This window comes from Hirundo rustica, chromosome 1 (genome assembly GCF_015227805.2).
Source record: "Hirundo rustica isolate bHirRus1 chromosome 1, bHirRus1.pri.v3, whole genome shotgun sequence".
In the NCBI taxonomy this organism is placed as follows: domain Eukaryota; kingdom Metazoa; phylum Chordata; class Aves; order Passeriformes; family Hirundinidae; genus Hirundo; species Hirundo rustica.
The window spans coordinates 133,575,782-133,602,689 of record NC_053450.1 but is presented as its reverse complement, the minus strand read 5'-3'; the positions used below and the strand labels follow the sequence as shown (position 1 = coordinate 133,602,689).

The 26,908-nt window shown below is 37.8% G+C and overlaps 1 protein-coding gene across 7 annotated transcripts in view; it reads left to right on the top strand.

Moving 5' to 3' along the window:
• The window catches only part of CDK14 (cyclin dependent kinase 14), a 349,244-nt gene that overhangs the window by 112,948 nt on the left and 209,388 nt on the right, over positions 1 to 26,908 (top strand). For all 7 annotated transcript variants that reach the window (XM_040088080.2, XM_040088088.2, XM_040088063.1 and 4 more), the window contains one exon: positions 22,869 to 22,963. In XM_040088080.2, coding sequence (XP_039944014.1) covers positions 22,869 to 22,963 — 95 coding nt within the window. The remainder of the gene's footprint in view (positions 1 to 22,868; positions 22,964 to 26,908) is intronic.

Genomic DNA, 26,908 nt, shown 5'->3' with positions numbered 1-26,908 from the left:
GTTATCTTTTTTTTTCATTCTGGGTAATAATATTGCTTATATCCAGCATGACAAAGATTTTGGAGTTTGAATACATATATAGACAAACATCCCTTGGCTTTATCAGCATCCTGCTTCTGAGGTTATCTTGCTTATTGTGTCCTTTTTTTGGGTAACAGAATTCTTTCTTCTCTATCCCAGTCGTGAAAACCATTTTCCAACCTTGGAAATACTGCTATTTACTATAGCAATAAAACTCTATTCCAGTGTTTTGATATATTGTAATGTTTCATTTCCCATAGGTCTAGATGGTGTTTCAAAGCATCATCCAGTTTTGTGGCTATTTTTGTACTTTGTCATTTAAATGCTATGACTGGGTAACTTTCAGTTTTTCTTTTATTATTTACATCTTGTAATTTATACGTATTTGTACCAATTTGTGTGTCACTTTTAAAAGTGCTCATGTGACAGACAGTCTCTACATCTTTGATTTGGCAGTTTCTCAGATAATGCTTTTCCATCTACTTCACTGTGAAAAGCTGTGGTCTTAATGCCACATACAGATAGCAGCATGCAGAAATACAACGTAAGTGCTTTGGAAGCATCTGCTGTCTTGCATTATAAAATTACAGAGGATACAGGAATTGCTTAATGATTAAAAAAAAAAAAATTAAAGAGCATTTATCATGCATACTGAGTAAATTTATTTTTGGGGGAGTAATTGGTGGAGAAAACAGTGCATCTGAGTGCCAGTACAAAGCATGGAAGAGAGACGCTTAACTCTTGGCCATGGAACATCTTCAGAAGGTTTTGAAGTTTCAGGCCTCTTCCATCCTTATCTCACTGTGTGGTAGGAGTGAGTCAAGAGGAGGCTGCCAGGACGATCAGAGGGGTGGAGCACCTTCCCTATAAGGGATGGCTGAGAGAATTGGGTTTATTCAGTCTGGAAAAGAGGTGGCTTCAGAGTTACCTAATTGCAGACTTTCAGTACCAGAAGGAGCCTACAAGAAAGACAGAGAGGGACTTTCAACAAGAGCATGTAGTGATAGGATATGGGGAGATGGCTTTAACCTGACAGAGAGCAGATATTGAGAAGAATTTCTTTAATATGAGGATTGTGAAGCACTGGAACCGGTTGCCCAGAGAAATTGTGGCTGTCCCATCCCTGGAAATGCTCAAGGCCAGGTTGAATGAGGCTCTGAGCAACCTGGTCTAGTGAAAGGTGTTCCTGCCTAGGGCGGGGGGTTGGAAATTCATGATCTTTAAAACCTCTTCCAACCCAGACCATTCTATGATTATAATAGCAACAAAAAATAAAAACCTGAAACACTCTCAAAGAAAGAAATGAAAGTTCACATTTATTCCCCAGGATTTATGTTACAGATATAATACAGGTTATAAATTATATTTTGTATATAATATAATATAATATAATATAATTTATATTATATTATATTATATTATATTATATTATATTATATTATACATTATGTGATCTATATGACATAATATATAATATATATTATTCTCCAGGACATATATTTATACCAGACAGCCTCTTTGAGGCTGGGAGGTTTTCTGAGGTCTATTTTTCTGAAATTGTCAGGCTGGAGGGCATATATTATCACAAAACTTTTATCTGTGGAAAATCAATAATAACTGTAATAACTGCTAAGAAAAGAATACAGGGAAGATCAGGAGTTTGCCAAGAGAAAGCTCTTAGCTGAGTGAATGTGTAATTTATTGCCTGATGTTCCTAATTGGTGCACAGTGGAAAACACTGATTTTTGTTAACAATGCTGCAAGTGATGTAAAGCAGCTGAGCTTTTGTATTGTCCTGGAGTAACAGCAGATTCTGTACCCTTACCATCTAAGGAAGAGCTCCAGAAAATTGTATTTTGACTCAGTGGGTATAATTCTTGTGACCTCATCCTGAATTATGACCGGAGTTATTGCAGGCATTTCCCAGCTCGGTGATATGTAGCCTAATGGTCTTTGCAACACTGAAGTCAACAAATGACCTCATGGCACTGGTTAGATGACTCACGGTGATAAGCCTCCTATTCACTGTATTAGAGTAGGTCTGGAAAGTTGAATGCATAGGTCAAGGGCACAGTGAAACAATAGCTATATTTTTTTAAGTTTTTGGTTGATCTACTGGTAGAAGGTAAACATGAAAATTGAAATGGAAATTCTGTCTTCATCTTCCAGTAAAGAATACTTTTTTTTTTAAGTGGAAGGTAAATCATCCACTTACATAAAGTAAACCTGTTCATTTTATTTGGTGTTGGTCAGTTTTAAGATTACAGAAATGTAGCTATCCTGAGTGTGCATGTCACAAGAGTTACTATATGGGGGTTGTGTCTATGTTTTAGGGACTAAGCTCAAAAGCCACATTGCTTTGGAGCATTTAGTAAACAAAGAAAAGTGCAGTAGCTTGGCTGTAGCATGGGGAACTTTTTCATTGCCTACAGAGTTGGCAGAGCTGGTAACTACTGCAGGCTAAATAGTGACGACTCAATTAACTGCAAAGTCCCTGTGAAGCCAGTTGAGCTGGGAGTCATAACAGCTTTGTTTTTCAGTGTTGTTAAAAATAAAACATGCAAGCCAAGAACCTCTGGGACACTGTGTCATTGGATATTTAAGATAAAGAATACTCAAAAGTAAAGAAACTCCAGCAATTTTTCTCTGTCTTGTCTCTTTCTCTTATGGTCACCCTGTGGGCTTCCTTGAGTTAAAAGGGTTCCAAATTAAGACAGGCTGAGCTTAAAAAACTACAGTTCATTTGGAAAAGGATGTTCCTGGAACCTTTTTCATGAAATGAAGTCAACATTTAAAATTTCCAAGACTTTTGGAAGTTACTTATTAAATACCCTTTCCTGTTGCAGAGAAGTGTATACTATTTCTTCTTGAACATTAATAATAGAAAATTTGCTTTTAATTTCTGGAGTTTTTTCCTGATTTTTTTTGATAGCTCAGATTTTCAGCTATGTTTCATTTGTGCTTCCTCCTGCATGTGCAGTTGTGTATGTCTAAGAGAAGCGTGTTAGATCTTTGGCAATGTGATATGGAGCTTGGAAGCAGCAGGAGCTTTCATCTTTACTCTGCTTTCCCTCCTGCTGTTCTCTCCAACCCTGACTGGCTGCTAATTTTTTTTATAGACATTACTCATTTGCTTTTCCCTGAAAGCAGTTGGACTGGCTGGTGAAAGCAGGTGAACTGAATTCCTGGTCTTCTAAGATGAACGTGGAGGAGCTGATAGTTTTCTAGTCTCATATACAGTGCTAGTTATGATGTTATTTTATCCTGCTTTTTAGTGTGTCCAAATTGCACTGTGCTACTTACTTCTTTTTGGTGGACCAATTGAAAGCTTCTGTCCACATAAGGTGGTCAGAAATGGTAGAGATTGAAAAAGTCTGTCCTGTTTGTTTCTTTGTACTTGGCTATTCACAGACCAAACATAGTCTTTCCTTTTCTTCCCCCTTCTGTTGGTTTTTTTTTTTTTTTTTAACCATCTAACAAATACGCAGTTTTTTCTCAATTAGAAAACCTTCAGGAGAGCTGGGATTACATAAATATGGCATAAATTATGGTGTTTCCATTGAGAATCATGTTATAAATTTTAAAATCCATAATGAGCTTCCATCATCTGGGAAAAGGGTCATGCTTTTCTGAGAAGTGCAAATGCAAATTCCAAATTATCCAGTTTCATAGACCTAGATTTGGTGCACAGAATATTCCATCTCCTCTGTCCTCCTCCCATTCCCCCTCCAACATTTTATCTGTGGCCTGCTGAGATGGAATGTGAGTATATCAATTGAATCTTTATTCAGTACTTTTGATGTTCAGGCTGTGACCTTGTAGCTTTTGTTCTTGAGCACAGTTCAAGCAAGAAAAGAATGGGGTGACACTTTAGAGAGTTTTTTTTTAATGTGATATTTTGCCATCAAGAATTCTTTCCTCATCCTTGTTATGTTAGCTTAATGGTAGACCTTTCAGGCTCTGCCCTACATCCTCTGAAGAAGTTGTCCGTGCATCCTCATTGTTCCCAGGGAAAGTCGGGTAAGGGATGTTGTGCTAGTTCCAGCGCTGGAAGGTTGCAAATCCATTAGTTCACTAGTGCTATTGAACCCTTCTCAGTAGGGCTTTTGCTTACAGTTTCCTCTGACCTGAGTTTCAGGGCTCTCTGACTTGGCTTTTTGCCCCTGGGGCTTTCTGCTTAGGGCAGATTTCTTCTGCTCAAAAACTGTTTCTTCTCTTCCTTATTTAATGCAGGAATTGGAACTGTTGCCTTACAGATTCTGGTCTGCTGCTCTCTCATTGTCCCTGATAGTATGACAAGAAGAGTAGAAAACACATGGCAATCACTGAATGCGGAGTGTACAAGAAGGCTGGCAATCCTTTGGCCTTCTCCAAGTAGCATTAGTTTTTATGTTGTGACCATATCCCAGTTGGAGCAGATTGAATTGGTAGGACAGAAACCAGCTTCTTAATATGAGTGGAGATGCTAGCCAGTGATGGCATGTCTCAGCTGAAACTGCTTGGAGACCCTCAGGCCAGTATCTTCCATGGCCACCTGGTGAAATAAAAATTTGATAACTCTGATATTAAGGCAGAGAAATGTCTCCTGAACCTAGCTAATTCTTCTAATCGTTTTTTGTTATATCTCCCTTTTGGAAAAAGGATAATCTAGACAATATAATTTAGCCTCATGATGAAAGTGGTGACTTCAAATCTGCACAAAGACATTTGTGTTTTTCCAAGACCTGTGTGTTTTTCAATTGCTGTGTCCTGGATTTCAAAAATACCAAGGCAGGGTGGCAACTCAGTGTTTGAACCAGTTCACTCAGCTTCAGTTTGATCCATGGTCTTTTTAACACGTGAAACTAGTAGATGACTGCTGTATCTTAGCAGAATTTGCTTCAACTTTGGGTAAAGTACAAAATAAGGACTTCAGAACGTTGTCTGTTTCCTTGTGTCACAGCTCTCCCCCTTGAAGGAGATACATCACTACATATACAGAAAGAAGTGTATGCACCATACGTGTATTGTGGGTTCATGTGTCTCCTGTATGCTTTTAAGACTTAGAAAAATAATTAACCCAAAGAACAAAACCTTTTGTGAAGGGTCACATACTGTCTTTGGTCAACCCAGAGAATGTCTAATGTGAATTGGACATGTACCCAGCTCTAGATAAAGTAAAAATGCTTCCTGTGAAAGTTGTCCATCTTCATCACGAGCCACGTCTGAGACGTCTCCATCTTCTTGCTACTGAATTCAGTCATCATTCATAGACATCATAAGAACAGCTTTGTGTGTTTCTAACACAGAATGTTCATGAATGAATTATCCTAAGTCTCCTGATGTGTATAAATAATTTAAAATTTTTCTTGATTCTTCAGACACGAATGTAATGATGAAGATGTGCATATGTTTCTGCTGGATCCACAACAATGCCTTTGTTTTCAAAGCTTTTGTCAACAGCACAATAAGTACATTTTCTTCCTTTGAGAAAAATCCACTAGTATTTTTCAAATTTGTAACTTATTTATAAAACTAAGCACTTTTAGTCTCTTTACATATACAAGACACTATTCTGTTTTAATATCTAACAATCCTCTCCTATATCAAAGGGAAAATTACACTAATTTTCAAATGATGGGGCCATGACATAAGTAGAGTCTTGCTAGTTGAGAAGATAGGCAGCCTGAGAGGATGAGACTACTGCAGTATTTTGTTTTGCTGCTTTCTATTCCCATCTTTTGTGGCAGTGATTCAATTCTTCCTTAAATATGTTGTGTATACAGAGAATTAAAAATTCCAATATGATAAAATGCTATTTATAGTTCACAGAAATTTGCTGAAAATTTTAAGCATGAATTGTTTCTAAACTTTGAAATAGCTAAGAAATCTTTTCAGCAGCCTACATCTTTGTACTGCCATGAAATATGGCAGCAACCACTAGTAGTCATTAAGAAGCACTAATACCTTTGTCATAGGAAGGAAAAGGTCAGTTATAATCAAAACAGTGAAAAAAGTAAAAGTCAGTTATTATCAAAACAGTGAAAAAGCAAATACATCTTATTTTAAAGTTATATATGTGAGACAAAATACATTCTTTTTTTTCTGTTTCTTCATAGGCTTCTTTTTTTCTGTGGTCTACCTGCTGACAAATGCTGTAGGCACAGTTGTCTGGGTGAGACCATTCCTTCGGGAGACAGCATTGCTCTTTTTTCTCTTTTGTATTTTTCCGTAGCCTGAAGATTGTGCTGAAAACATTTCAGTTCAAATTTTGCTGGAAGAGGTGGGAGATTATTTTTCAGGAATTATACAGAACTGGAATACAGGCTTCATAATGGGGTCTCTTCTTCCAACATGGGTGGAGTTACTGCTTTTGGGCATTATAATCAATATGAAGAGAGTAGCATTTCAATATTAGAACTTGACCTTTACTGTCTTCTTCAAAGCAATGGAAATTAATATCCACATTATTTTACTTCAGAATGTTCCCCCCGAGTAAGCAATATTAAAGAAGAAGCTGATAATACGTCGCATTTTTCTGCTGAGATGAAGGGGAGTTGGATGGTAATAGGAGAGACTGGTAATAGGATATGTGACCTTCCACCTCTGACCCATTTACTAAAATATAAGCCATGACAGTGGAGTCTAAAAGTCATCACTGTGGGATATTCAGCCCTAGAATCGGGAACTGTATTTCTGAGTTTTTGAGGTGTGAGACACTTGTTACAAACTTCCACAGCTTCTCAGCTGGCAGCAGATTTAGCTAGAGCCAATTGGAAAGTGAACTTAAAACAAAATGAATGGAGGAAGCCTTGTAAATAAGGATATTTTAGGTGTGCTATACTCAGTGATTTGTATCTGTTCTGATCTGATACAGCTTGTTTGTTGTGTGTATTTTGTGGTGCATGTTTCAGAGTTCCCTTAATCACTGGAGAGGTGGTATAGATGAGTTTTCTTTGACTTTTACTTTGGGGTGTTAGGAAGGGGTTAATGCAAATAAAGATTCTGTCCACTGGATTTTGCCTTGAGGAGATGCTCAAAACCGGCACCATCGATGACTGGTTGTTTATATTATTTAACTTTTGTCCTTGGACCTCATGTGGAAGCTTCCCAACACCCTTTTTTTTTGCCTACAGGCAACTTAAGCTGCAGGTTAGTTCTTTGAAGCCTGCCTTTGTTGTACATCTCAGGTAATGAGATCCACAGATTTTACTTAGCCTTAATTATCAGCTGGTTTTCCCTGAGCAGAAACAATCAAGGAAATCAAGAAGAGTGTGGTAGGAATGTACCATCAAGGTAGCTTTGCACACAGGCTGATGGCAGTGCCAGTGTGGCTGGCTTCCATCTGAAAACATTCTCCCTTCCCTCCTATCTCCTAGAACTTGAGAGGACAAAGTACTGTAGTAGGTTAAATGCAACTAAGCAGGGGGAAAAAAAAAAAGTAAATCATAACTGCTTGCAAACTAAAAAGAAAAGCTTTTTACACATTTCACATAAGCATTCTCAGTCACTTCCCTTTCCCCCTATTTCTCTGAAATCCAGGATGCATGCTTGCTCTTTTGTATGCTGTGAGGGCTCAAAAACGTGTTTAATAATGGCAAGAACATTTTCGTGCAGGCATTCACTGGATTGTGTGAAGGTTTTATTAAGAAAACACTAAGACATAAACCCCAACTATATAGCACATTATTCTCTGGACAAGATAAAAATTTGCTTTTGTTGTTTCATTTCTGGTTTTCTCAGTGCCTACATTGCCTCTGCTAGGAAACTGCCAGTTGCTGAAGGGACATCTAACTCAAAGCAAAACCCAGCAGGTTGCAGGGCCATTGACAGAAAGCTGTAAAAACTTTCCCACTTCTCCAGGTTACTTTATCTCTATGTATTTCTGGTTCTAAAAGATATTTTTCAATTTGCAATTTCGTGTTTCTCAGAAAGTCGTGGTTATAAAGCTGACATGGTTGAAATACTGGCTTTGCATCAATGTTTCTAACAGAATTAGCATTTGAATCACTTGAGGCCCTATTCACAAAGCAGAGGACTATTTGCATAATCAAAAATGCTTTATTTTGCATGCCAGTGGAGAAGCTAAGGGTTGTAGCTGTGGCTCACAAACAAAATTCAAGTGATCGCATTGATGTGTGTCTGAATGCTGCTGTCTCTCATTCTTGCTTGCACAAGTTAGTACAAATCAATATAAAAGCCAAAGAAAAGACTTTATAGCAATGTACAGTCTCCATTAAAAGTCTGATTAAGCAGGCTTTGCGTAAGTTATCAGTATAAGGATTAGACTGACTTCCTACTCTTCCAATGTGAATGAAGTTTGGGGCACTTGTGCTGCTGGGTTGTTGGAAGACAACAGAGTCTTTCTAAAGATATGCTCAGCAAAAATTTATGAGCTTGGAAATGGCTTCTTGTACCAAGGAGGTCAAACTAAATAACCTATAAAAGTGTATAGCTGTGGATAGTGTGTTCAAGACTTTACCACCATTCTGTCACATTTCTGCCAGCAGTCCAAGAGGCTTGTGAATTGCATTAATAATAGTCCCATCTTGCCATCAGCCCATGCATTCATGTTTTTCATCCATTTTTATGGCTGTGGACAAGAAGGTAGAACGTCACATTCAATTACACGTGAATAACTCCTGATCACAGTTCAAGAGCACAAAGCAACTTCTAACCTCTCTGAGGCAATAGGAAACCTTTGAACCTTGAAAAAAAAACCCTTAAATATTAGGAGATTTTAGCCCTTTATTTTTTTTAGACGGAATTTCTGATGTGTTGTTACTGTTGAATCAAGTTCTTTAGTGAAATTTGGATGGCAGAAGTTTTAGTTCTACAAAGACATTTGGTTATAATTATTACAGCTTCAGATTATTTTAGTTAAAAAAAAAAAAGAGTATGATGTGATCTAGCTATTTACTTGCTAATGTATGTCAATTAATTAAATATAAATTTTTTGAGGCATGGTATGGATTAAATTCATTTATTTAAAAATATACTAATTAAAAGCTTGAGGTCCAAAAATAAAAGAAAGTGAGGTTTAAAGTAAATTAAAACCATCTTTAATAATAGCTATGCACCTGAAAAGACAGTCTATATTTTTGAGTCTTCAGTATCATACAGGACAAAGTTTTATTCTGGTATATGTTTGTTATTCAAATTACACCTCTGGAGAAAAAGTACATCTCAGATGCATCTAGATCTGGAAATGAGACTCCATCTGGAAATGAGAATCCATTAATCTCTGTTCCTAGAATTTTAGGTGTCAAAATACTCCCAAGTCTAAGTGCATCATTAACAGAAGTACCTTCTTTTCTGTACATTGCTTTGGAGCAGTCAGCAAAAGGTGAGTTTAGTCTGGTTTGTACATCCCTGTTCTTTGCAGAGTTTGCTGTTTTTCTGGTTGACTGAGGCACATAAATTTAAAGAAGCTGAGTTTCTCATTCATTTGTTTTAATTACAGAGGCCATTAACCTTGTAAAATCATTGAGTCGTAAATCTACATCTTTGAGAATTATGTAAACAAGTTTATAAAAGCTTTGCAAGTGAAATGAAAGCCAAAGGACAAGGTTTTATTAACAGCACTTGTTACAATCCAACAAAACGTTGGAAAAATACCTGCAGATAATCATACACTCCTTAATGACAAACACTGCTGTGTTTCCTATGATGTACAGCGCTCATTGTATAGTTAACATCAAAGATACCACCAAGATATGGATATGCAACTGTAGTTTCTTCTCAGATAAATAGTTCTTAATATTTAAATGTAGTTTATTGTGGTCAGAGAACTTTTGGAAAGGAGTGTGTTTTACTGCCTCAGACCAGATTTATCTGTGGAGATCTTTTCAGTTTGTTTCAAATATTATCCAGCTGTCATATATAGGTTTCCAAACCAGCTGTGGGAGAGGCATTTCGATGGACCTCACAGAGTCTCTGATCTGTCATCCCTGGGGTGCTGAGCCCTAATTAAAAATAAATGTGTAGGGTTCCTGTGCCTGTTTCATTGACCTAGCTTTCCTTTTTTTTTTTTTTTTGGTTGGTTGGTTGGTTGGTTGGTTGGTTGGTTGGTTGTTTTTTTGTTTCTGGTTTTTTGGTTGGTTGGTTGTTTGGGGTTTTTTTTTGGGAATATTTCTGTTCTGCTTTCATAAGGCTGGTGCTATTTGAAGTACTGAACCATGTTGTGAATTTAGGGAGGATGTTCAGCCTTGTTAGCACTAGTTACCACTTTGGCTGCCACTATTTTAATATCAGTATCTGAACTGGAATGTGCTCTTAGAGTTTTCAATGCAATCAGTTCTTGATTTTTAGCCAAAGCTTTCTGGCATGTGTTGGAACAGAGATTTAATATTCCTTATTTATCAATTTCCCTTAGAGGTGCAGTTTACTGTTGCAGAATGTCTGATGTAACATACACACTAACTAGCCATGCTGAAGGAGGAAAAAGATTCATTAGTGCCTGTGGGTACTTGCTTCTGTAATTCCTGTGACCTTTTTTAGGTCAGACTGTGTTCATTTGGGAGAAAATCTTGGGCAATAAAAATTTGGTGGCTTTGTTAAGTCATTCTTTGATTTACTTGGCATGAGGTGATGAGGCAGCAAATTGCTAGTAAAGAACTCCAAGGACTTACAGTGCTTGAGCTGTGTTTTCCAGCATGCTGAGATGTTTTCACTTTAGTTGTAGAAAGTAAAAATGTGTTTGCCCTTTTGCAGTATCTCAAAGTGCTGTTGCAGGTCAGCTGTCTTCAAGAGTTGATGGAAAAGGGATTCTTTAGAGAAACAAAACATTCCGAAGACTTTCAGAGGTTCAGAAACTGCTTGAAAGCAATTATTGCTTTGCCATATTCCTGAACCTTGGTCTTACGTCTGTGAAGTTGTTGCTTATGCTGAACTTAAACTTAGGTACAATTGCGCTGAAGAATCTGATTTTTGTGTTGGGCAAGTTTGTTTGGGGTCAGTTGGTGAGATGATAGGGTTTCATGTTTGACCATGTGATAGTGCTACCTCTATAAGGAGATTATAGTCAGTAGTTTGGTGTTGTTCAGGTCCCATACGGGCAACACATTGTATACTGAGTGGTACAGTCCAGATTGTGCTTGGTCAAATCAAATTAGCAGCTCAGATTTGATGTTTCTTCTCGCTTGGTTTTTGCAAGTAAAAAGGAGCTCATCAGGGGAGTTTCTGCTACACTTACTGATTCAGCCACCTGATCTGTTGGTATTTTATTAGCTTTGTCTTTCTGATTGAAAATGGAAGTTGTAGAGAAATACAATTTAGTCATATTGTTGTGCTCCTTCTAAGTCCTGTTGCTTCAGGTGCCCTACTTGTTTTCTGCTCCATTCCTCTTCAGGAACAAGAACCTTCATGCCTCAGGTGTTCGGTTAGCAAGTCACTTTTTTGTTTAGCTGTAACAATAAGCAAGAAGGATTTAAAGAGACAACAATTGTCTGTATCTCTAGGCTCATGGACTATGTGGGATGATGAACCAAGATTTAAGCTCTTGGACTTTGGCTTGTTAGCTTGTCCTGAGCTTATGAAAGTTCCCTTGTCAAACTGGCTTTTTCGGTAGCAAATTTCATTGCACAGGTGTAAACCTCCTGCTTTGCATTTAGCTTTGGTTTTGGATTTTTCTCTCATATTGACAGAGTCATAAACTCTGCATGAATTATCCGTGCATTTTTATTCCCTTTTCCCTTCTGTGTTCCCTCTAGCCTTCTTGCTTCCCTTTCTGACATGCTCTGGCAGCTGGAGAAGACTGCCCCACTGAATGCTTGGCACTGCCCATACCCAGGCAGTGGTAGGGAGGAGAACTGAGAGAAATGGAGCTTAAGAATAGTTGTTGGTGTGAGGATTACACCAACTATCACAGTCAGTTTGGAAGAATGCAAATTTAGGGCCATTCAAAGCAGCACTGCGGTAGAATGTAATAATAGGAAGATAGGAAGGGTTGATGACTTTGACTGGCCTCAGTCAGGAGCCTATGGCATGGGGAATGGGGGATCTAATTGGACAGGGCTAGCATTTCCCACCCTTTTCATTATTAGCAGGGGTGAAGGGGGAGGAGCAGAAATGGAGCACAGGATTTGGAGATGCATTTGGCCAAAGCCAGGTTTGTGATTGAGATTTTGGGGAAGCTGTTAGAATTGTTCTCCTGATGACACTGTCCTATCTATAATTGGTGTTGTATTCCAGATTCCTTGGCTCTGACTTCTGTTTCTGCCAAATACCTAAATGGTTAAGCATGCTCAGGGAGGATGGATTCTCTGGGGGATTTTAGCTGCTTAAGTGCAGCTTTAAAGTACAATTTTCCATTGACTGGACGTAAATTTTGAGAAATCGGACAATTTTTCACAGAAACTAGAAAAAGCATTTCTTTGACCTGAAGTCTAACTTCTGAAGGCCTTTCAATGAATGAGTTCAGAGAACTGTTTGAAAAAAAGGTCAGCAACATTAAAAAGCATATTTGTTCTCTAGTACTCTCTTGGAAAAGAGCTGACCTGTTTTGACTGGAACAAGCACTGTTAGACACAGATTGGAAAAGATGAGGACATTAGTTTAAGTCTCTTAATGCAGTACTGTCATTTTAGAAGAACGGGTACTTTAAGAAGCAAGGCTATCAATTTTGCTACTGTCATTGTTAATTACCATGATTCTATAAAAAGAATTTTATCTGGAAAAGCAAACAGTAAATTGCTGTAATTATAATTGATGAATGACACAACAGGATGGAAGAACTGAGTATATTTTCAAGGGGGATGGATGTTTTATATCTGTATGTAGTAGACAGACAAGCTGTTGAGTTGTCCTTTAAAAAAAAAATTCTTACCACCTGTGGTGTTAATGGGTTATGCTCGAAGATACTCTTAATGTGTTTTCTCACATTTCTTAGGAGTGCTTTTATTATGTCATTGCTCATAATGTCTTACAGTATGATTTAGATCCATAGTTTGATTCATGTCATGCATCTACACAGGTAATTTTGAATCTGGGCTTGAAAATTATGGGTATGTTTTTAGCAAAAGTAGGAGGATAGAAATCACTGCCTTACCTACGAGGTCTCCTCTGAGCATCACTTTTGCATCACTCTGTCACTGTCAGCTATGGCTGTCAACTTTGTGAAGCTGATACATTCCTTCAGCTCATCTTTTCTGTTCTAGCACCTCTCTTGCACTCGATGAGGGCCAGCTGCTTTATAAAGAAACGTACAGGACTTGCTATCTTTTGCTTAAACAAAAACTTTTCTCCTGTATATCACGTATTTCCAAGTTGAACAATGTCCCCAACCTTTCAATAAGCACATGCTGCTCTAGAGAGTGAGCACAATAATAACAGCTCTCCACTGTCATTTAAATGTAAATTTGTAAAGTTTGCAGTCATACTGATTTGGATATAGTTACACTCTGGGGTGAATAAAGCAAAAATCCTGGGACTCCCAGTTTTTGTGTTTCCTCTCCATTGCTTGCACCTTGAATTCAACTAACACTGGGTACTATGGACTGCAAGAGTAAATGACAGTTCAGGGATGGGGTGAGAACCAAAACAGTACCCAGAGACCACAGGGCGAACACAGGAGGAGGACAGTATATCTGCCCCTTGTGAATTGATAGGGCCTTTACATGTGAAAATAACACTTCAAACATATTTTCAGATTATGTGCGTATTGCAAAGTGGATGTCCAGCAGTGTTGGCACCAAAGGGCTTTATTGGTTGTGGTAAAGCATGGCTGTCCATTGCCGATGTAATCTTTCAACTAATTTAGTCTGGAAAAGAGTTTAACCTTCTCTGATTTTGCTGCTGTTGTGTCTGCAAGCTTGCTTCATCACTATTGCTTTTTTCATGGTAGAAATTAGTTTACAAGTTACTTGAGGGAATACTGCCATTTTGTAATCTGCATACTAAGCATATTTTTTGGTTGGGAAAAAAAAAAAACAATTACAAATCTTATAAAAGGCATCAAAGAGATCTAGCCAGAATTAAGGTTATTTCCTGTGATTAAAAATATTTTTAAAATGTTCTAGATGTTATTAACATTCTAGTGATGCTTAAGAGCCTAATAGTTCATTGTTTTGAATTGCTTTTTAGGGCAAGTTACACAGTGACTGGATTTCATTTGCTTTATTATGAATTTTTCATCCTTTTCTGATATACACTCCATGTTTTGATCTTTTCAGTTACAGAGCAGTATGCCTTATTTTCATTGTGATTGATTTTCTTTACTAAAATAGTTGAAAAAATAATTATATGCTAGCTTTCTACTGAGTCTGCCTTTCTTTAACATCTAAACCGTTCCACAAGAGACATAGTAATACCATGAGCATTCCAGCTTTGTTTTCCACTTAGGGGCAAAAAGGCATGTTGAGCCTCAGCCACCTAGAAGAAGAAAATTGACATGATCTTTTAAAGACTCCTGTCTCACTCCTTTTTTGAAAAATAGTGAGACATATGCCACCAGACTTTTTTTCTGCAGCCTGAAGTGTGTGCTGACAAATGAGTCTGCTTTTCCTGCAGCTTTTTTTTTTTTTTTTTTTTTTTCTGAAGGAAATGGCCCACTGAGAAATAGAGCAAAAGTAATTTTTTTTCTAAAATAGCTTTTCTGTAGAATTCCTCATTTGTAAGTAGTGACTCAAGTATGCTGGTAGGCAACTGAGCTTCATGTCAATGCAATTTAATTATTTCCTGTGATGCCTTTCTGTCTTCTATGTACAAAAAAAAATATTCATTGCAGGTACATAAGGTTAAGTGATTTCTTGTCATATTGATGCATTGGTAAAAGTGAGTAACAAAATGCTCATTGACTTTAGCAGAGCATGAGGTTCAGTGCTGGTACTTGGTTATTTACTCCCTCATTTGGACAGTGTAATACTAATATTGCAGATACACCCTTTACAGCTGAGGATCTTTATTGTGGTTGCAAATTTAATCATTCAGAAGTTGTCAGAATTAAGTTTAACCTGTGAAAACTTAATTTGATCTCTCTACTACTGTTCTTTCCTTAATTACACAACAGCACCATGTTTGCTCCTGCTGTGTGATCTCTGCCTGTGTCAGATGATGATCGATTAATTTAATTTAATGTTCTTGATGGGTGGCTCTAGCTATAGGCACCTACTGTGCATTACTAAAACACAGATGGTTTTGAAAATTTCTAGAACAGTTGTCACTCTACTCTGACTATTTAAATATTTGTTCATCTTGTCAGCACCCCGGTTACTGAGAGTTCTTTTAAATGATCATTTTGTGATGACTTCCAAAGTACTTGCATAACATTGAGTAACATCGGTGTACAGGATTGCTTGGGGTTCTGTAATAATTGTATGCACTCTGTGGTTCTGATAAGTGTGAATGAAGATCAAAAGTTGAAATGTTCAGAAAATGAGGAACATGGTCGTATTATTAGCTTGAGTGACTTAAAGTGATCTTTAGTCGGTGTTAAGGTAAGGGTAAAGATCAGAATGATTTTATTCTGTCTTGGACCTGGTGGAGTTTTCAGCTTCTCTGATGAATGGGCAAGATCCTTTCACTGCTTATTCCATCTGTGAAAAGAAATTAAAGACCTGAGAACAGTTAATGGGTACAACCACACAGGTCAGCCATTGCAGGAGAAGTTAGGCTGTGAATTTGCAGGTTGTCAAAGTGTGAGATAAATGCAAGATAGATGTGAAGCAGCTGTGAACTGAAACTCTGGCTTATCTCATGGTAGTGACACCAGGAATGTGTATCTCAGAGTTCACATTGCAGTGGCCCCTGTAATTGTAGTCCATCTCTGTTTGGAGCACTTTGCCTGGCATTCTTTATTTTAATTTGAATTTTGTTTAAGTAATGTTCCAAGTGTTTGAAAAAGCAAATGGAAATCTATATTCCATTTTCTGGCGTTGGTGTGTGCACTCCAGTGTTTCATTATATTTGCTAGCTCTCATAGGAACATATCCTGCCTGAACTGGTAACTGGTACTTTGAAGGGCACTTCTCTCTGCAGACTGAAACTGCAGGAGAATGAGGAAAACTTTCATTGATTCCTGCTGAAAGCAACGGGAATCTTGGGTTCTTGTATGGACATCAGTGGAGGATATGTGCTATTGTCTGCAGGCTCTTGTGTACTTCCCCCAAAATGTGTTTGCCCACCCTGTGCTCTGCATCCTGTCCCTTTTCTGTCCTGTCTGTGTGCTCTTTCCACTTCCAGCATTTTTCCACCTGTGAAGGATGTTTGTCCTCTCCTTACCCAGCTGTCCTAGCTTCCACTGTGGATCACAGCCTAGTCTGCCATCACCCCTTTTTGGTATTCCTCCTTCCTTTCACACTGCTGATAGTTAGGCTGACCCGGAGACAGTTTCCAAAGCTTTAACTTTACCAAATTTAGAGTATTTTCACAGAGATGGGAAAGTACGTATTTCTATTTTAAAGGCCTCTTTGTTCCCAGATTTTGAGTTTCTACTCCAAAGAGGTGAGGGGTTTTGTTTCCAAAGGGAAAGCTATTCTGTGGTTTACAGAAGTTGTTACTAAAGCCTGTTTTTGAGAAATGGGAGGAACTGTTTAGGTTGAAAACTTGCACAGTAATCCTAAGGTAGATAGATATTTATGTGAAGACAGTGAAATTCACCACAATAACAAGGCTAAAAACAGATGGTGATGGTTTTATAGATTGTGTCATCAGTCCCGGCCATGCTAGGTGTGCATCAAAAAGTAATAGAACTGTTCCTGCTTTCACATGCTACCTGCATTATAGAGTTGTTTTCTGTAAACACTGCATATTTTTGGTGTACAGAGTTTCCTCCTCTCGAATGCTGAAATGGATAGGGAAGGCAAAATATGACTGGTGGCTGCAAGATGGGAGTAGAATATTGCAACTGCTTTCCAAAAGAGTCTGGCTTTAATGGGATGATGTCTCATTATTTCTAACCTCCATCTGTACTTGTGTTGGAAGAGCACTGGGAACAATATACAGTGCATCATACATTTATATCTAGAATGTAATGAAGGAGAAATTCATTTCATATGGCAGCAGTCTTCTGTATAACTGTTAGAATAATATATTGTAGTGTTTTTCAGAGCTTCTTTGATCAGTCATTCCAGTGTTTTATTCCAGTTCAGTAGGCAAAGAGATTTTAGCAAGTTTGTGACTTGCCTTTTGCTTAGGGGACTACAGCTGTGACAAGAAACTTTGAAGGTGCCTACGTGTTGTAGCACACACATTTTTTCTGTATTTCTTCTCTAACAGCATACTATACTTTCAAGGAGGAGCAGCAAAAAGAAATTTCACAAATAATAATAAAAAAATCAGATAAAGGTTCAAGTCACTCATGTAAGCCTGAATTGAGGCTGAGTAGGTAAATGAAGCTAATTTGATCCATGTAGTTGGTCCAGCAAAATGACCTACAGTTGAAGGAATAAGCATGTGGAGCAGTGTTTGCTTCCTTAATGGCAGACTGTCATTATTTTGACTTAATGAAAACTAGAATAAGAGAGACTTTCATGAGGTTGGAATTAGTCATAAAGAATATAATTGAGCTAACCTTAAATAAAAACCCATCTAAAGTTTTCTGTTCTGCTGGTTCTTCTTTCTGTAGCTCACAAATACTTTTGCAATTTGTTATGAAACTTCCTCCTAGAAAGTTTTCCAAGCTGAAGACTGACCTATATATCTTTATTGCATTGTGTCCGCTAAGATCAGAGTGGAAGCTGACCAATTCTGTGTGTTTACAGGTAGGCAGCTCTAAAATCAATTACTCGGGACTACATAAGTTCTATAAATAATGATCATTCTACAGAATATATCCTGTGGTGAGAAGATGAGAAGTTTCTGGTCACTGTGGTTTTACCTAGGATGTACAGTTTTCACTGAATTGAATTTTGTTATGTTCGGGTTCTAGGAAAGCAAAGCTATTTGCTTGTAGTATATAATTTCAGATGGGTGAACTGGAAAATGGCAAAGTGTAGATTTGGGGACTGCATTTCTGAAGAGGAAATTACTGCACATTTATTGCTGCAAAACCAACAGAGTGCTGAATTCCTGTCTCTGTGGTAGAATTCTAAGTAACACAGAAATTCCTGCTGTGTGGGAAGTGGATGAGAGGCATAAGGGACGTTCTGCTCTCAGGCCAAATTTTAAAAATTGCTAGGGAAGATGTATAGATTGAAAACAAGTTGCTGGGAGAGAAGCAGAACTGTAGTTTGTGCAGGCAGTAAGACACATTTGAGTGTGTTTGTTCAGAAAACATGATTATAAGAAAAAAATCCCTATGAATGTTTTCTCACTAAGGACACCTTTCCAGGAGAGCTCAGAGGCTGATCCCAACTGTGTATGTGAGGAAGTTGGCAGTCTGACAGAGAGCACCGTTGTGTCTGCAGAGTGTGACAAGCTGCAGAATTTTAAAGATAAGTTGTTTGGCTCTGAAGCACAGCAGCTTACTTGCTTTCACAGATTTGTGTGACTGACTAGAATGTGTGTTCTTTGGCATCTCAGAAATCCAACAGGGCAGCAAAGATGCACAGTTGCATTAACAGCATTAGAGAAATGCAAACTTCCATGGTGTGCAGTCTTCAAAAATCTCCTGATGAGGGAAATCCTCCTGGAGTGGCAGTGAGAAAGGGTGAGCACTGCATGTGAGTAACAGCATGAGCAATAGTTAGTACTGGTGCATGGTAATCCCAGAGGACACCCCAGCTACTGAGGAAAGCAGGTATTTTTATAGTTATACTTTTTAGAAAAAACTTGAAAATGTAGAAATATGAGAGAGTGTCATCAGCAGTTGTACATTATGGTGCATATGAGCAGCATGAGGCTGAGTTCTGCTGCTGAGAACAGCTTCCAGGTCACTGAAATATCAGCCAGTTTGAACATCATTGGTTATTCTTCTGTCTAGGGCCACAGTGGAGATTTGTGATTTTTCACAAAGTGAGAATAAAATGATAGTCAGGAATTGAAAGACTGAATGGATGATCAAAGGACCATGATTAATGTTCGAGCTTAATGTATTTACCACGTCCAAAACTACTATCTTTGCTAGTGAAAAGTTCTTCCGTGTGACCTGGTAGTCAATAGTAACAGTTGCTTTTGTTGAATTTATCATACAGCTGTGAAATATTACTTTATGAGGTATGGGAATAGCCTTTTTCAAAACACTCCCAAGCCGAGGCTGATCTAAAAGTCACAAGGCTTTGTTAATGGAGTGTCAGGCTTGAGTTGATGCTGTAAACCCCTCAGGGAGCGAAGCACTGATTTACTGATGCTACTCAGGTTTTGGATAAGAGTTGGCTGCAGTCCATCTGGCTTGCCTTACTCGTGGAGTGAGTGTACTTTAGAATCCAGCTCATCTGGGAACAGCAAGAACCTCCTTGACCAGCACAAGCGATATGGCAGCTTGCCAGGAGCTCATAATAGCTGAGAGCATCCCCTTGCTGGAAGCAAAGCCTGTGATGGTTATTCAAGCAAATGCAATGTGTTTCCTTTAAGTATGCAAATATGGCTATTAGCCCTTGATGGAAAGTGTGGAGTGCTGGTACATTTAGCGACTCAGATCATGAACTTGTGTAAAAGTCACAGAAATTATCATCTGGGATGTTGTTAATTGTTGAAGTATGTCAACAATTCGCCTTCCCTGTTAAGAGTTTGCTGTGTGGGACTGTGCATACACAGGTGACAGAACGAGGACCTGGCCATTCAAACCCATATAGTACTTTGTCCAAAGTGTTTTAAAAATGGTTTTTAACATTTCTTGCTGCTGTTCCTCCTCAGAACTCTTTGGAGAAATTAATTAAATGCCATCTGTTTATCTTATATTTCATACCAAGGGTAAGAAGAGAGTGCCAGTACTTTTGAAGCAGCATTGTATAATTTTGTTATTAAAAATACATGTTAAGAATACAGTGAGTACTAGTACATTGGCCCCACTTTTGTGAGTTGTTGCAATGCTTTTTCAACAATTTTAGTCTTTTTATCTTAAAAGAAAACAACTTGTGTGTGAAATCTGTGGGTAATAATCAGTGGATGGAGATGGCCTTCTCTGAAAGAATTATTTTATTCTAGAAGTTACACCAGACACAGCAGCACCTGACTTCTCACTGAGCTCCAGTAGCAGCTGCATTGGCAGCTTCAAAGGTAACGTCAGCCTTGTCTCAAGTTGATGCTGACAGATTCTCTGGACTCTCTTTTATTCTTTTGAATGTGAATTTCTGGGGTTTGTCTTTGAATTAGTGGAGTTCATCCAAAGTTCTATTGCCTTTGAGTAAAAACTTGCCCAAAAGAGGAGGTGTATAGGTCATTTGTTCTGAAAAGCTGTTTTTCTGGGAAAAAAACCTCCATATTATGGTTCATATTTCATTTTGTTTTTAAAGTACTCTGTGGAAGAAGAAACAGCTTTCCTATTTCAGACAACTTTTTTTTTTTTCTCTTTTTAATTTCCTCTGCCGCTGCCCCCTCCCCCCCCCCCCCCCTTTTGTTTTTAAGAAACAAAACAGTGTTTTCACAAGATGGGTAATATTAATAGAAGAAAAACATGTGGGGTAATTTTCTTACTTTCACCACTTACGTTTGTTTTCCCACAAAATTCTCATAAATTGATCGTGTAATTGCTTATTTCTGTAGTGTAAAATTAGTGCAATTAAGATGATTTTGCTTTGTGTGCTATATTACCTGCTGTATTTCACTTGGACTAATGGAGAAGACAGAAATTTCACCCTGCAGGTGTAGGTCTTGTAATATATAGCAGATGCTGATTATTGAGGCTGTAAAAGGGGAGAATTGGATATTAGAGAAGATAAATAAGAGTGGGGGAGGGGACTGAAGGGGAAAGACAGTATTTGGGAAGACCTCGAGGTAAGCTGCTTTCAATATACTCTTAAAGCTTTAATGACCCATATAGAGATTCTAGCAACAAAGTAATGGCCAACTGGAGGAATTAAAGGCCTCAGGTGATGATCTGAACAGCAAAAGCTGACAGAGGTCATAAATACTATTACAGTTCAACACAGGCTCTGCTAGGAGTAAGGTTTTTTGTTCCCAGTGTCTGTGAATGTATGGTCATTCAATAAGGTTTGAGGAAAGAGCTGGTAAAAACCTGCTACTTCAGGTGAACTCTTCTTAGTGTTTTCCCAGGTTAAAAGTTCTTGCTTCTGTTGGAAGGTACCTTTCAAAAGAGTTTTTCTTTATATTTTGTTTGTATCCATACCTTTTTCCAGTACCACTTGCTCATCATTGTCTTTAAAAAAAAACCAACATATCCAAATCTCTCTGAGTTTTAGTTCCAAGAAATTGTCCAAGTTCTAAGATGAGGATCCCATGAGAATTGCTCATGGCTCTCTCTTTCCAAGAAAGCCCTGTACTTCATTTGTGGAACATTAACAGTTTCTGGATGTGCACTGATCAAACATTTAAAATTCTTATTTGTAATTACAGTAGCTGTTTTACAGCTCAGTGGCAACAAAATCAGAGCACAGGAAAGAGTCGCCTATGCTGGCTCCCTAAATAGCAGGGGCTGTGGAGTGCTGGCCCAAAGCAAAAGCTCTTTTGAAATTTTTTTCCTGACCTCTTCAGCCAGGTTGTAGGGCTGCCTCATTCTTGGTCACAGAGCTTCCTTGCAGGTTTGCAGTCCTGTCTTCATGATGTCTGTGATGCTACTCACTTTGAAGCAGCTTTATGGTATTTTCCTCTTTGCTGTCTGCCTTCTGCCTAGGATGAACTCGAGTTTGATGCTAAGGATGCTGGTGGAGGAGCAGTGATGCAGCCAGATGCCATGTTGCTTTTGTGTTGCTTCCTAGAGTGATTAACTTGTCAGATTGATCTCCAAAAGACCAGTATGAGAGATGATATGTACTTATCTTAATTCAAAGCCACATGATCCCTGGAGTTAGCTCAGCCTGGTGGAAAACCCTGAATAGGACAGCAAGGGGTAACCGTGCTGTAGAAGCTCTGTAGTTTCCTTTTTTTCACAGTAAAGGATTGAGACACACATTTGGTCTTTCATTTTTTTTCCTTGACGAAAGCAGAAGGGTGACAGAGGAAAGTTCCACATTATTCAGTTTAGAAATATGCCACTCATTTGCATGTCTTTGTGTCTATTATTTACTTGCTAGGGTGACTGATAGTCCTGCTCAGAAGTATGCATGAGATGACAAGGCACCGATGACAGAATGACATTGATAACAACACATGGCTTGTCAGCATATATTGCTAAAATATGCCGTCTTGTGGAACATTAAATATGAAGTATGGAATTAACATTAAATATGTATTAGGTTGTAAAAAAAAAAAAATTGAAGGAGATTACCTGAAAGTTCACTAGATAAGTCTTTCTCTTTTCTGAAGACATGAGCTAGTACCCTTAAGTGATATAGTGAGAAAATACCATGTATTTAATTTCATGGGCCAATACAAATGATTCATTAAATCTCTGTTACATTTGAAAGAAAGGAAAACAGCCTTTAACAGCCTTTTTCTCAGGCTAGACACTGCACTTAATTTAGACAGCAACTGTGTTGTTTTGGATAGGAAAGATTATGTTTTGAAAAGACAAGCCTGACTTTTATCTGAGACAAAAAAAATACCTTTGAGTGTAGGAGTGCTCTTGGTGTCTGGTTGCTCAGACATGAGTGATTCACTTAGAGAAGGCTGTGTAAAGAAAATATCTCTTGCTCCAGCTCATTTTGGCCTCAGAGTGAGGCTGAGTTTGACCAGGAAGGTGGAGAAAATATCATTGAATGGGAAGGTGTGATCTTCAAAAACTGGATGTGTGGTACTCATGAACATAGAAGATACTAAAGTACAACTATTGGTTGTCGGGTTATGAAGCTCATTTAAGTCACTAAAAAAAGAGAGCAAACCAATATAAAATATTTGGATATTCCTTAAGTTAACATATATGTTTTGCTTTTCAGCTTCTCTTTTGAAAGGATTGAAACATGCAAACATTGTGCTGCTTCATGACATCATTCACACCAAGGAGACCTTGACACTTGTGTTTGAATATGTGGTGAGTAAAGTGACTGTTTGTTCTAGGTATGGTCCAGTGTGTATTGAATTTTATGGAAATGCTCTCTATACCATCAGTGATCTGTGAATCAGGCCAAAATAACACTGCTTAATTCAGGAGAGTGTAAGAGACTTTGCCTTGTAGTGGAGTCGGCTAAAAGTGCAAAGCTGGGCTAAACCACATTCAGAGAAGGAGAAATGGCTGCTAGGGCTCTTGAAGGACATTATGTTGTTGAGTTGACTTTTCAAACTTATTTTGCTTCCTAGTTATGGTTTGTTTATTGCAGCTTTTTCTTTATTGAGGTGATCAGGTAACTATAAATAGGTGAGAATAATGTAGGGAAGAGCAGGACTGAAATGCTTAACAGGTATATCCTCCTTAATGAAAAGCATGTATCAAGTTCAAATTGTTGGGGTTTTTTGTGATTGGCTTGTGCAGAGTGTCTTTTAATAAGCAATGTCAGTAAAACAATGTCTGGTGCATGCAATTTAGAATTTGGAATTTTTTAAATTTTTGCCATAACTAATGCTTTAACTAATAATTAAAACTTCAATTTACATAGTAGGCAGTGTAAGGATCTAATTGTATTGAGAGTATTGCTTTCCAAAGTACTGGCCTTGGCCTCCTAATTAATCTTTTTAGTTTTTCTAAGACAAACATATGGCATTTATGTAGAAGTACTTTAGCATTTTAGCTGTGGAATTATGCAATGTACTATCACAATTAACCTTCCAGTTTTCACAGATGGGTCCAAGAGCATGCAATTTAAAAGAAACAAATGAGTTTAGATACCATTGGATTTTCAGTATAATATCAGTTATTGTACTGTAGTCTGTAAGACACTGTGTTTATAAAGTACAGTGATTGCTAGCATTACTCTAAATACATCTCTCCTTAAGGCAGAAATTGCTTTGTGTTTCTTGGGGCAGGCCTTAATTTTTACATGATAATGCACACAGCATCACAGAATCTTTTCTGGAGAAGCCGTTCACGTTGTGTGTTTATGTAAATGTGCTGCACTGTGGGGGAGTGGGTATTCATCTGCAGCAGCCTGCAGAGCATGTGATACAGTATGTATTTTTATTTTTTTTACCTTAGGTATTGGAACAGTAATAAAAAAAAATTCATTTTCTTAAAATCAGTAATTCTTCTGCTCCTGACTTAACACGCTGAATTAACATAGGAAAATCCTTGCTACTTTACGTAATGGTCAGTGTACACTTACTTGCATATCTTTACATGAATCTTTACATTTGCTGTCCCATTTATCAGCAGCTGTATTTAGCTGTATTCTTTAGAGCTGGTTGAGAAATTAGATGTACAGAATATGTTTCTCCCTAAAATAGATGGGTTTGCCTATTACACTAATTTCAAATTGCTGGATTTTGCATGTTGCTTATTACACTGATGCAAGTTTCTGGATTTTATATCCAGTAAGGTTGTTTAGGCAGGTTCTTTAAGATAGGTTGTTTGCAACTCTGGCTCCCAGCCATGTACAGACACAGATTAAGCTTCATGCAGTGGCACATTCTTCTGGATTCACTTAGCTGTTTTTCAGGAAGGGGCCAACCCTGCTGGTGATTGCACCTTTTGGTTCCCATGGTGTTTGGTAGACGTTGAGGCTGTTTGAGAATTTCATTTAGTAATGGGTTCTAGCAAGTGATCCAAGTGATATTTTAGTGTTTAGGCTGGTAGGCAGTCTCTCAAGGTGCTGCTGGGGAAGAAGGAGAGGATACTTTAATCACTCCAAACAGCCTAAAGACTATAATAATGACATTGTAACATGCCCCTGTGCCTTGAGATAACAGAATTTCTTTACAAAAGTCTGTTTTCATTGTTCGGTAATGTAAAGTTATAGTCTGATCAAATAGTGAATGCTGTCTGATAATGCTTGAGAATGCCCACATAACCTGAATGAATTCTTGTGGGTATGCATGATACAGGTTTTAACTGCGTGATTGTAAGGATCTCATTCGTTCATTTGGTTATAAAGGTTCCATTCAGTGCATAATGTGAATGTGCAGAAGCAAAAATTACAGTTGCCCATTTAAATGTACACATTTTGGCTGGTTGAGTATACAATCTAGCTGTGTAATTGGTGTTACTGAACTCTCTATCTGTAGTGGCTGGTTTGTTGTTATTTTAACACCTGTACATGGTTTAGCTCAATCATATGAGTAATTTGCGCTGAAAGAAGTAAAAAATATTCATGTGATTAAAATTATATGGTGGTGTATGTTTTTGAATGACTGAATCCTAACCTAAAAAGGATTGAATTTGACTTATTTCATAAAGGGATATCATTGGACTGATACACTATTGCCATTGATCACTATTGACCTTTTCAAATACAATAAAAGATGTTTGACTGAGATATCATGACTAAATTAGGAATGAACAGTTATTGATCTGAGAGTTCGCAGGAAATGAGAACTTTGGGTTGCTAGGTTGGTGATGGTTCCATTGGAAAAATAATGCTGGTGAAATGTCTGAGGTTATCAGAGGTGTTTGGTTTCAGCATTGACCCTGAAAGAGTAGAAGGAAGCTGAATTTCATGTAGCATCTTTCATTGCAAAATGTGTTATGGTAATAAGTCAAATGCTGAGAGCAGAATACCCTCTGAAAGGGAACATGGCAGTCATTAAATTCTCTGGGTCCCTCAAATTAGCTTTTTTTTTCAATATGTATGTCTGTCAGATGAAAACATGGCAGAATTTTTAACTTTAAGCTTGGTGGTCTGCAAAGCGAAGAAAAGGCAGTCTTTAAAAAATCTGTCTGACAGTTGAAGATCAGGAGAAATTTATTTGCAATATAAACATTCTGGTGGTGAATGTGGAGCTGTATGTTTATGTGAAAGAAGAGAAAGGGAGCTTACTCCTTTTGCGTGAAAGAACTTAGTCAAAAGTAGTTTAGAATACGGTACCTTGTTACAAGGGCACAATTTCTGTGTGTTCTTTGTTAACTTTTAATCAATGTATTGCAAAGCATGCTTAGAGCTGAGTTTTATCACTGGATGACTGAGAGCCATTGCTTATTACCCAGGAAGTTTTGAGAATGAGCTGCTTGGATTTCCTCTACAAAACCTGAATGGCTGATAGTCTTTCATGTATAAATGGTAAAGAAAATGATTTCTGTATAGTTAACTGAGATGCGCTAAGCAAGATGTGAAAATGAAATTTTGACACACTTTGCATCTGCTGTCTGAGACTGCAGTGACTTCCCCATGTAAAAGGTCAGTTCAGCTTTACAGTTCAGTGGAGGTGTGAGACTGTTCCCATAGGTTTTGTTCCCTTCCTCACCAGGCTCTGTTTAGGTGTTACTTCAGGCGATCTTACGGGGATGGTGGCTTTAGTGCAAGTGTCACCGATATGGCCAGCTTTGCCCAAGGGGGTGGTGAATTTTACAGGTGAGATCTCAGACATATTGGGAGATCTCTGAAGATGGGTTCACATCTGTTTGCTCTAAAATGATCATTAGCTTCTACCATGTGCTGCTTCACTTGTTTATTTAGAAGGAAGATGACTGAATTTAGAAACATTTAATTGCTGAAATGTAATCCTAAGTAAAACGTATTTGCTACAGGCTTGGTAGAATGATAATGAACTTTTCAGTATTACACATAATTATGTAAGTATATTATTATCAATAAATGAACCAGCAGCTCGTCCTATTCCTGGCATGTAAAAGTGAGCTTGTATAGCAATACTCTACATCATGCTTTCAATATTTATGAACTAGGTTTGCAACAAGAACAGATACTTATAATTGGAAGTATGAGTAATGAGCAATATTATGTCTGCCTCAACAGTGAAAAAGCTCCAGAGTAATCTAACAATGTAATTTAAACCCAAGCATTTTCAATTGCCTTGCCTATTTTAATATTTGTGTATGTTTTTGCTTCTAAAAATTACTTGCCAATAAAGAAGAACGTTTAATTTTCATTGT